The sequence below is a fragment of the Montipora foliosa genome, chromosome 4 (genome assembly GCF_036669935.1).
Source record: "Montipora foliosa isolate CH-2021 chromosome 4, ASM3666993v2, whole genome shotgun sequence".
Lineage (NCBI taxonomy): Eukaryota > Metazoa > Cnidaria > Anthozoa > Scleractinia > Acroporidae > Montipora > Montipora foliosa.
In genome coordinates, this window is record NC_090872.1 from 29,483,659 (window position 1) to 29,495,131 (window position 11,473).

Here is an 11,473-nt window from a genome sequence, read left to right on the forward strand (position 1 = left end):
AGGTGCCATCAAACAATGCCCGGGCTGTTTTTGAGACCCTGTGAAATACAAAAGCGAGAACAGTGCTGCCGCAATTCATGTTGAATTGACCGTCATCATTCACAATCTTTTGTTTTTGGTTCGAAACTTAGTTGCGAAGAAATTAATGAAAAGTTTTGATTGGTTGTCCTCGCGCTATACTTACAAATATAGTTTGTTTTGTGTAGCGTCGAGGCCAAAACAGCAAACAAAAACATAAAACAAGGGAACTCGTCGATATTCATAACCGTCTGCATATATGAACTTTGATCAAATCAAACATTGGTTTTTTAGCAGAGGGGAAAACCGGAGTACCGAAGAAAACGTCTCGAAGCACGCGAAGTCTGGAAGTCGAACCCGGGTCACATGATTGGTGAGAGGCGAGTGGTCTCACCACTTCAGCTCACAAAAAGTTTATCCATTTATGTCTGTTGCCTTCAGCAGGGAGCGTGCGTACATGCACTTTGTAATCTGCGACTCCAGTGTTTACCATATGACAGATAAAATGACTTTTCCCTTGAATATTTAGACGATCGAATTCTTACGTAAAATTGACAAGGGCGGTCTGGAGCTGTGAGTAAGCGTGGGATTTGTCTCATATGGTTTATAGGGGCCGACATATCTCTCCCTCAATGCCGTACCGGGAGGCGAGGTCGGTAGCAGAATGCAGCGAAGGGCCAACTGCGTCCAAAAGCGATCGCACGTGTCGAAATCCCGGGATGACTCGTTTGGTACGACGCTTCAGCGCCATGTCTGGAGGTACTGCGTTTTACTGTCTTGTTCAAACGTTCCGTCAGCGCATGCCTTTATGTTCTGGCTTTCCTATACGTACCACACCAAAAAAATAAATGATGCTGGTTTTTACAAGGATCTTGTTGACATTTCAGTTGATTCTGCAGGTATAAACGTAACGTAAGAATTGTGCGTGTCTGGTCTTCTGGAGACAGAGGTGAGACTGGGACGCCTAACATGGCGATTCACGAGTGAAATTGTCTCTCTGGGCTTTCTGTGGACAAATTCCATGACCTGCCGATACAATTCAGGGGGAAAGTTTTGAAAGTTAAAAACTTCAATCGATGCTGTATTTTGCTGGTAGGACTGGGTGGCCCGACACTTATAAAAAATCTATGAAATGAGAATCAGCAGTCCTCCCTTGTTATGGAATGGCAGAATTAACCAGAATTGTTTTTGGGCATGAACAAGGCAACTTGAGAAGCACGAGACTGGTCCTCATAAAATGGCTGAAGCGTAGACTCTTGATTTCTGAACAAGTTCTTATGGTGGAAAATTCACGACAAAGTAGTGCTCTTTCCGCTGTTATCCTCGTAGCAAAAAAACTGGCCTTTCGTGATCTCTTGTCAAGGAAACGGTATAATGATTAGATTTATATTTGCAGGTTACCTGCCCTCTAACCACTAAAGTCAAAGTCTACATCACTATGCTTATAAGCGCATTCAGACTTTCCTCATATTACTGTATAAAAGTCTGTGTTTAATGATTTTCCTGATTTTCCTGATTTTCCTTCCGGTCTTCTTCTAATGATCTTTGCGGAATTTCCATTGTGTCCCTCAAGAAACCTAGAACAACCAGTTATGGACTTGGTTCTTATTCTTAGGTATCAGCTAAGTTGCGGAATGCGCTATCTTATTTTATCCGTAGCACTGAGTTTACTGGTTTTAAAAGAGAATCCACGGCCGCATTTTGTACATTTTGTACATTTTGTTTTACGCGCGGTACAGATGTAACCCAAAGAGTTAACTTAATCGGGATTTGAAGAACTGGGCCAAGATCTTTGGAAAAACGCGAAAACGTTATTTCTTCATGGAATGTTCATCTTCTTAGTTCTGTAGGTGTACGCAAGACTTCCTGTCGCCTATTAAAGAAATGTCATCCCTGCACGCCTTGCGTCTCTATGTTTTTTCTCTTTAAACATCTAGAGGAGAGAACCTGGGCGCCAGGATCACTTACGATCATCCTTTTGGAAACTCAAGAGAAAACATTAGGTCGGAAATTTGTTTATTTATGGGTCTTAAATGTTCATCCTTGTGCAGACCATCTGTAACAGTTAATGGCAGGAGATATAGAGTGGTGAAAGATCTTGGAGAAGGAGGTAAGGATCTTTAAATTGCAATGAGTGGAATGTTATGTACATCTGAGCTGAAACCTTCTGGAACAATTATTACAGACGTTTCTGATAATTAAGACTTAGTTCTTTAGTTTTGTTAATTTCTCGGTAAAATTATAGTTTTTCGGCTCCTACTGGTACTTTAGAAGAAGAACCCGTGGAAATTAAAATAATTTCACAGAACCAAGTCGATTTCTATTAATTTTTACTTGAGTATCCGAATGGCAGCCCAGTCTCGCTGGGGTAAAAAGATGTTTATACGCAAAAGTTCTCAATCAAAAGGCTGTGCTTTATTTTCCTGGTGACTTGCCCACTTTCTGTGCTGTCATTTTCCTCAGATTTAATGCGATTTAAGCGATTTCTCAGCTTCCAGTGTAGTCACTCATACATGTAATAAAATAAAGGAAACTGACTGTGCTGTCCTTGCTCCTAGTCTTCTACTGTGGATATATCTAGCCTACTAGATATGTCATTTTTTAGCTCCGTCTTAATAATTACTTTTGTTGCCTTTTGTTTCCTCTGAAGCCTACTCTTATGTTAATCTCGTCCACCGTGGAAAGGAATGGTTTGCCCTGGTAAGTAGCATGTTTAATGATTAATTTATTCAATGAAATGCAGGGAGCAGGGTTGGCGCAGTTTGTGGTGGGAACACGGTCTGCCTCCCACCAATATGGCATGCGTTCAATTCCCAGACGCGTCACATGTGGGTCAAGTTTATGTTCTCTTCTCTGCACCGAGAGGTTTTTCCCCAAGTACATGTACTCTCGTTTTCCCCTTTCTTAAAACCAACCTACCGGTATGATATATGAGTTGATTTGACTTCTGGACAGCGTCCCCAATTAGTGTACCCTAGGGTTAAATACAGTTGACAGTCTTATTTATATAACAAATACTATTATTCATTCAAAATATTTCCCAGTTTCTGATTGGTTAAGGCCACACGCATAATTCACCATAACCACTGCTGTTGACCAAATTTGGAAAGAATTTGTCATATTGAAGCGATGACATCAAAAGTGCATCCCACTGTAGATTATTGAACTGATGATGTCAAAATGACGTCAAAAGTGCAGCCCGCTGCAGATTATTGAACCATTGACCAAGAAAACCTAGGGACGAGGTAGCATAATTTTTGGTCAGCAGGAAAACAAAGAGCGAAATGGCTGCGAGTACGTTTACAAGTTTGAGTGAAGAAATATTACCCAGTTAATTAATGATAAAGACATGTACAGTGAGAATACCAAAAAGTCGACGAAACAACATTGCTTAATTTTTGAGTCTTACCTCAAGGGGAAATACATCAGAAATCCTACAACTGCAGTGGAGTTAGCGGCAGTTTTACGAATGTTTTAAATATTTTGAATAAATGATAAAGCAATTATTGAATTTGGCTTTCATAGGATAATTATGAAGAATTCTGCAGATCTCAGAGGGTGTTATCCACCTCGGCCTTTGGCCTCAGTGGATAACATCCTTCTTGATCTGCAGAATTCTTCATATATTACTCAATGAATTGCTAATTATTTTATGGCAAGCAATTTTCAGACCAAAATAATGGAGAGCTGTGATTGGCTGGTTTTTTACAGTACAGACTATTACCATCAATCTTGGACAAAACTCTTGGGAAAAATTCTAGCGTTAAGCATCAATTTGACATGCACTTACAAAGTATATTGGTCCTTTTCCCCCACCCCCCAAACCAATGTTGACAATGTGATGCAAAACCAACATTGGAATGGGGGGAGGGGGTAAAGTGGGAAGAAATTCATCTTTATCACACAGACACAGGGCTCAAAATTAATATTTTTAGTAAGGCGCCAATTGGCGACTGATCCAAAAATTTTGGTCGCCAGATCTTAACTTTTAGGCGCCATTTTTTTCACTGATGTTTTTTTCTTCATTTTTCTGATGATCATGTACACATGGAATCTTCTTTATTGTCCTAAGTTTACATACTCGTAAGCTTCTAAGACTGAGATACTAAAACTTAAAAGGAAGCCAGTGCTCGTAAAACATATCATTACACATTACGAGGTAAATAATCAATGTGAAAGCAGCTTCAGACACGTTTCCTGTGCTTCCTCCGCTTTTGTTAAGTTTCCATTTAACATCGAGTCTATAGCTTACATAAATAGACGAACCTGAACATAAACAATCACCAGTTTTCCATATTTTCAGCGCTAAAAAGCCAAGGCTTCGTTGCAATTTCGATCGACAGACGTTTCGGTACTAGGCCCTGCTCTGCCACATAGTTGGTAGTCGTACCAGGCTCCATTCTTGTTTAGGTTACTATAAAACTAATGCGCAAAACACTTGCAAGTTGCGGTTTTTTTTCCAGTTTAATTATTGAGTTGCATTAATGAATTCCTTTTAGCTTATCTTACAGGTGAGGTTTACACTAACAGAAGCGACAAATGCTCTTAGTAATAACCCTTTCTGAAGGTTGAGAGACACTTTGACTTCAAGTTCTTTCCTGTTCTGCTCTTCTAATACCTCCCCCCCTCTTCTCAAGCCTTGTGCAATGCGTGAATCTTCCATCGGCTTTTGTTTTGCGAGACTCGCATCACGGGCGCGAAGATGACGTCCACCAATATTTTGCTTCTGCAAGGTCTCCGTTTTGAACATGCGGCAACCTGATACAAATTCCGTTTTGCCTGCCAAGTGTGGAAAGGCACAACAAATTTTGCATGTCATTTTGTTGTCATCTTTGTCGAAAACGACCCAGGTCAACTCCTCCCGCCACTGCGGAACAAACTTGCGTTTACTAGCAGGCTTCTTAAGGGTAACTTGTTCTCTGTCATCAAGTGTTAGCTCTGCATTCTCTGCACTTCTCTTGGTGGCTGTCTTCTCTGGTTGGTTAAGCAAATAGTCAGCTTTTCCTTTCCCTTTCTTCTCCGGTTTGGCTTGGGCCGGCCTAAGAAAAGTTAAAATATTCCCCTGTTTTGCTCCGACACTTGTTTTCTTTTCAACAGATTTCACATTAGCCGAAATGTTGGTAACAGGTACTTGGGGGGTTGCTTGGGTGTCAGAGGTTGTATCTGATAGCCACGCTACTAGCACAAAGTGGTTAGGCTTGTACCATGCGTTTGGTCAGTCATCAAGACTCCCTTCCCTTGACCACAGCAGGTAGACAGGATCACGCCCATCATCCAACGCAGAAAGTCGCGGGTTTAGCAGCTGGTGCATTAGAGGACGGAACCGGAAGTTGATGTCTGGATATAGCGAATACATCGGCCGTCTGATGACCGATGCGAACGCCATCACGTGAAGAAGGGAGCCCCATACTCCAATCTTGCAACTGGCTATAGCTTCAGCCTTGACTGCTTCAGTTTGACTCCCACCATCTGATATGACTTTGTCACCAACTGCCGTCAAGGCAACTGTAAATAGAACTGATTCCGGGATCTCGGTAAATTTGGCAGTTTTCTTGAAAATTTCATGAGTTGCATAAGACTCGGCATTGGAGTACAGTTCTTCTGCAACTAGAAGACGCAGCCAGTTACTTCGTGTTTCATCACAACAAAGAAAAAGCGAAACGGAATTATACAAACAATCTCCGTTTGCAGTGGATTTTAACGCCACAGGATGACCTGCTGGTTTGTGATCGATGTCTGGTATCAGGCTGGTTCCAAGGTCGTCCTTTGCCAGCTTGCAAAAATCTGCTTTATCCGCCTGAACGGCCCACAACAAGCTCAAATCATCGATCAATTTCTTGCACGATTCTACATTGTTTGCATTCAGCAAAGTATGCAATGAATTTAAGGCATCTTTTGACCTAGAATTCGATGAAATATTCATGATCTGACCAGGGATCAGACCTCATGTGAACTTCACGCTTCAATGATTGCACGTGTTGTTTAGTGCACCCGCAATACCAGCTGCTGAATCAAACATGGCCCTCGATTATGAAACATGGAGATCGAAGAGCCAGAAGAGTCGTGGGTTTGTTTTGTTATTTCTGTGCGCATAAATAGTGCATTTTATCCAAAACTACGGTTGATTTGCCTTTGCGGTTAAAAGGATGAAGGAAAAAGGTGAAGGTTAGTCGCCCACTGGCGACTAGCTCTAAAAATCTAGTCGCCAACGCTTGATTTTTGGTCGCATTGGCGACCAGTGAGTCGCAATGTCGAGCCCTGAGACAAATTAGCGCGTCACATTTTCCCAACGAGTTTTTTCCAAGATTGATGGACGCTTCGATATTTTTTCTCTCTCTTTTTGTGTTTCACTGAAGTCGAGTATACACAAAAGTTTTAAAAGAGTGGAATTCAATTTTTTCATCACAACAGTACATAATATAATTATAGCAAGTGGAATTTAATTTACTTGTAAAAAGGTTACTGTTCAAAGTTCGCTGATGGAAGATGAAGATTATGAACATTCACCAAGCAGAGAAGTGTCCGATCGCTCAAAGAAACATTTATGCCATAACAACTTACTAACCTCACTTGCATGGGATTGTACTTAGCTCTTATTAACCAAGCAGGAGGTCTATATGGGAGAATCTTGACCAAGGTCATGAGTACAGACCGAGGTCAAGAAACTCCCATACAGCCGTTAATAAGATGTTTATTATACAGTGTATGGCAAACAAGTCTTAGAACAATTTAATTCGTTTAATGTAACTGGTTTGTACTAGCTGATATTTTGCTTGCAAACGGCGATGAGTGGCAATGAGCTGAACTTAATTCTGCCGAAGTTTGTTTGTCCTCCCTACCTTTTTTTTCATCGTACTTTTTGGCACTTCCATAAGTAAATATTGGTATCTAGAAGAAAATTTTGCAACTTTTTCACTGCAAAACATTACCGCTCTAGATGCCAGTCTTAGATGGGAAAATCTAGACCATGGTCAATATAAATTTCAGCCAATCAAATTGATGAATTTGGTAGTTCCCAGTCCTTGTGAGACAGAGCCGTATAAGCATGGGAAATATTGGCCCTTGGTCGTTTTGTACAGACCTTACCACACTTGGTTGATACTGTCACGACCTCGGGCCAATATTCCCGAGTATGGCCCTTGTGCTTGGTTTGTTTCTTAATAGAACTTCATTGGAACTTCAAAGTTTGTTGTCTTTATTTTTTTTGTCAAAATTCGAGGTTCCACATTGGGGGTGTGGCTTACACATGTATACAAGGACCTTTATGGTATCTCCATTTGGTCTTTTTTTATTTTATTTAGAAGCGGATCCGACTTCAGCTCCCTGAACAAGAAGAGGTAACAATCTGTGTTTTTAATAGACCACTTTCGATATATTAAAATTCAGTCTAAAACAAAAGACATCATCTCGAGGCTATGGGGAATAAATATAAGGATTTGTATGAGTTTATTCCCCAGAGCTTCGAGATGATGCCTTTTGTTTTGGATTGAATTTTAATAATTATATCGAAATTGGTCTATTGTATTGGAGATGAGAAGTGATGTTTTTCTCTTCAGTTTGTTCTTACATTGTATGATTTGAAACTGTAAATAATATAACAAGATCAGTAAATTATGCAGTTTGACATTAATTTTATCCACAATTCTGTATTTTGTTTTCACATCATGATGGCTAAATGTACATAACTGTTGATCTGACTTTGAATATAATTAATTATTATGAGAAAAGTTTTTGATTTTGTTGTGGGTAATATGAAGGAGCCAGATTCGTAATCCATTTGGTCATGTGACATTTTGTCACTACAGCCATAAGATATCGAGACTTGGGGAATAAAATTTCTACACATCGACATCTTCTGTCTCCTAACAAACCACCTTTTTATGAAATAAGTCTGCTGAAAAATTGCATTGGCCATGTTACATTGGTGCTGGTGCTGACAAAGAAAGAATCCCCAAACCAGGGTATCTCATTTTCATGTATGTCATTTATTGTACCAGGAGTTTCAATAAAATTTGAAGTGGGTGGCTTCTTTGAGTACATTCTGTAAGAAACTGATTGTTGTCATTGTCAGAATGAATTTCAGTCTTGGGTTTCTCGACAGCATCGGTTTTTGATTACTTTAATTTAGTTAAAAAGTGACTGACTTCTGAGTGAAGTTATTATTAGCCGATGCTTTTTGTTGACTGTCAGTACATAGTAAAACCACTGATGTACTGATGTACTTCCTTTTTCGGAAGACTATCCTCACTTAGTAGCTCAATTACCATTATCTTTAGTTAATTTTAAGCAAAAAGCAACTTGAGTTTTCTGTGTTAAAATGTTTTGGTAGGCATTTGAGCGTGAAGTAGAAGCCCATCGAGCAGTTGATCACCCCAGTGTCTTGTCGTTACATGATGTTGACGTGGTTGCCAAGGGAACATATAAAGAGGCTCGTATGCTTGTTACCTACTACAGGGTAAGGAGGAGATGAGGCAACGTCTATGGCACATAATTATAATAAGCTGCATTTACACTTTGTAGTATCTCTTTGAAGAAACTCAATAAACAAGACGTTTTTTATGCATTATTTTACATGTAGGATTCTGGTCTTAAACTTTGCCATACTGTCAGAGTACATGTACATACACTGTACAATCAGGGCTTTCTCTAAATAATTGGTTTGCAGGGAAATTAAAGAAAGTATTTGGAGAAAAACAGTGATTTTGGAGTGTTACATGTAGCTAAGTTTGTCAGTCATAAAGTGAGTGGGCATGAAACACCTACTGGTAGTACTGTAGGTGGGGAAAATTCCTTGCCAACATCCCTTAGTGACAGCCAAACATAACAATTGGAGCAAACTAATGCCCTGTTTTGTTTGTGATTGAGTATAATGTTATGGTATACATTGGGTATGTAACAAGCTATTAGTGGTTTCTTTTTCTTGCGTGCTGTCAAAGTAAAAGAATTTTTGTTGAATGCTTACATAATCCTTCAACACAGCTCCTTCAAGGGAATTCTGGAAGATGTCACTGTTCTACTTACTTTTGAGCCATCCCGTTCCCTGGAAATGCAACTATGACAAATTGCTACACATGTAGGTTTTTCTTTTTAGTAATGGTTGAGAGTTTTTTTTTTTGAGAAAAAGGAAAGACTTTAGGCCAAGACAGTACATGTATGTATACATGTATGTACTGTAGGTATCATTTTAAGAAAACGATGAGCAAGAAAAGAAATTCTCACCAGGCTTTCTTTCTATTTTTTTTAAGAACTTTAACCCATGGACCCATTTTACTCATCAATGGAGGGCAGTTCAGGAGTTAATGGAATAAAGCAATTTTATTTTGTTTTTACAACAATTAGGAAGGGACAGTTCAAGACTTGATTGAGCGCACAATGAGTCAAAATCGCCACATTCCAGAGCTTGATATCTTGCACATGTTCAAGTCGCTTTGCGATGCAATACTTGCATTTCACAGTCTTGAGCCACCGATGGCACACAGAGATGTCAAGGTATGCGTCTTTGTGCAGCATCAAAATAATATTGATTTCATGTTAAAATAATTGTACACCTCTAACAGAAGTGCAGTATGTTCATGCACATTACATACGAGAGGTAGTCTTCATGGAAACTGTGCTTATATATAACAGGGTTGGAACTTACGGTACTGTTCAAAAGTACATGTAAGCCTCTAGCTGCAACTCTAGCCCCCCAGGCCCCTCCCCTGGATCCGCCACTGGCAACTTGGTCTTGTGTCTGACTTGCATGGGTATGCGCTTGCTCCCGTCACAGACTGGAATTGCCTCCAGTGGTCATGAATTTAACCCACTGCACTTGGTAGATCAAGACAGTAATCTGGTTTCCTCCTGTGAGTTGTCTTTAGTCCAGAAATACATGTGATTTGATGCACAACCAATTGTTATACTCATCTTTAAGTGTCTTGTTCAGTCTAAAAATTGGTTACCTATTTCAACAATAAAGAAAGTGTGATGGTTTGCATTATTTTTAGGTCAGAAAATGCAGCTGTTAATCTTTACTTGCAGAGCATTGTTTGGCAGACACTTGACAAGTGATGTTGAATGTTAATTGTTGTTGTATTCCAAGACGCAAGTGATTTTAAAATTGAGAAGAAGAGCAATGACAAACTTTGTGATGCATCAAGTTATGTGTATTTCTGGAGATATCTGGCTTTGTGTTTTAAAATAATTATTATTTTAAATGTTCTAATGCTTGATGGCTGAGTGCACTTCCACTGTAAACAAAGCATTTACATGTATTTTGCAGCACACTATACAGTACACTATAATAAAGTTCTGTAACAAACCATTCAATAATAATGACTATTTTGTTGAATTTCTTCTTGTACCCATCAATGGAAGTTCACAGGTGCAGAACTCATTATGAAAAAAGGATACTGATATTCTGAAAAATATTGAAGTTTAGGTCTGACCAATTTTTTTTTCTATTGCAGCCTCACAATTTGTTAATTGGTCCAAACAACACTGTGATTTTGATGGATCTTGGAAGTGTTTCAAAAGCCAGATGCTCTATAAGGTCAAGGTAAGGAAGGGTTTTAATGTTTTCACCCCAAAGGCAGCCCCCATTTAATGTATTTAGTCTGAGAAGGAACAACTAGTTTATTGATAGAATCCCTTGGGACTTGTCTTCCTGTCCTGGAGTCTTTAGAGTCTTCAGGGGGAGTAATTGATTAAATAAAATAAATGAATTTGTTATAACTCTCGGATAGTACGCACACTGTGATTGTCTAAATTAGCGTGCCGTATTCTAGAGTATGTCCCTCTAAATCTCGATAAAACATTCTCTACCAAGTTTTTCATGTCGTTTCTGGAACATAAACTTGTAAAACTGTTTGAATCTTGCAAGCAACTATTTCAAACAGCCAAGGAGATTTTTTTGTTTCAGAATTTGACATAGCAATCTTTGTAGCCGTTGAACCTTTCGCTTGACTTCAACTACAGCCTGTAGTTTCCTTCCCTGCGTGACTGATTACCACAGGCTGAGATATAATAAACATCTTACTAATCTCGTTTTCTTTGTTCGGTACTCTAAAGTTATGGATCCTCATTCTTTCCCTTGATTTATGGCCCAAGCATGAAGCACTCTGACTAGTCTCCTTCGCAGCCGTTATTAGGGTCGTCACGCAACGCTCCTCCCAACTAGGAGGAGCGTTGCGTGACGACCCTAATAACGGCTGCGAAGGAGACTACACTCTGACAAGCCGTAAATCAATGGGAAAAACTTGGTCTGTAATTTTACAGAATGGACCTTGAATTTGGTTAGTAAAATTCCCAAATATTGTAACATATTAGTTATTCAATATGTCTTTAAGTCTGTGATGTCCAACTATTGTACAGGTGTAAGTACATGGAAATAAAAGCTTGGTGCTGATGTGGTTTTGGTATACTTGATTACAGGCGAGAAGCCCTTGCCCTGCAAGAGAAATGTGCCCAGGAGTGT

The 11,473-nt window shown here is 39.5% G+C and overlaps 1 protein-coding gene across 1 annotated transcript in view; it reads left to right on the forward strand.

Annotated features, from left to right (window-relative positions):
- Positions 1 to 1,981: 1,981 nt before the first annotated feature.
- LOC138000557 (serine/threonine-protein kinase 16-like) overlaps positions 1,982 to 11,473 on the forward strand; it is a 20,002-nt gene continuing 10,510 nt past the window's right edge. Inside the window, exons 1-7 of the mRNA XM_068847051.1 lie at positions 1,982 to 2,128; positions 2,669 to 2,718; positions 7,320 to 7,355; positions 8,348 to 8,473; positions 9,358 to 9,507; positions 10,467 to 10,555; positions 11,431 to 11,473. The exon at positions 11,431 to 11,473 is cut by the window's right edge and continues 14 nt beyond it. Of these exons, the coding sequence (XP_068703152.1) occupies positions 2,041 to 2,128; positions 2,669 to 2,718; positions 7,320 to 7,355; positions 8,348 to 8,473; positions 9,358 to 9,507; positions 10,467 to 10,555; positions 11,431 to 11,473 (582 nt within the window). The 5' untranslated portion in view covers positions 1,982 to 2,040. The remainder of the gene's footprint in view (positions 2,129 to 2,668; positions 2,719 to 7,319; positions 7,356 to 8,347; positions 8,474 to 9,357; positions 9,508 to 10,466; positions 10,556 to 11,430) is intronic.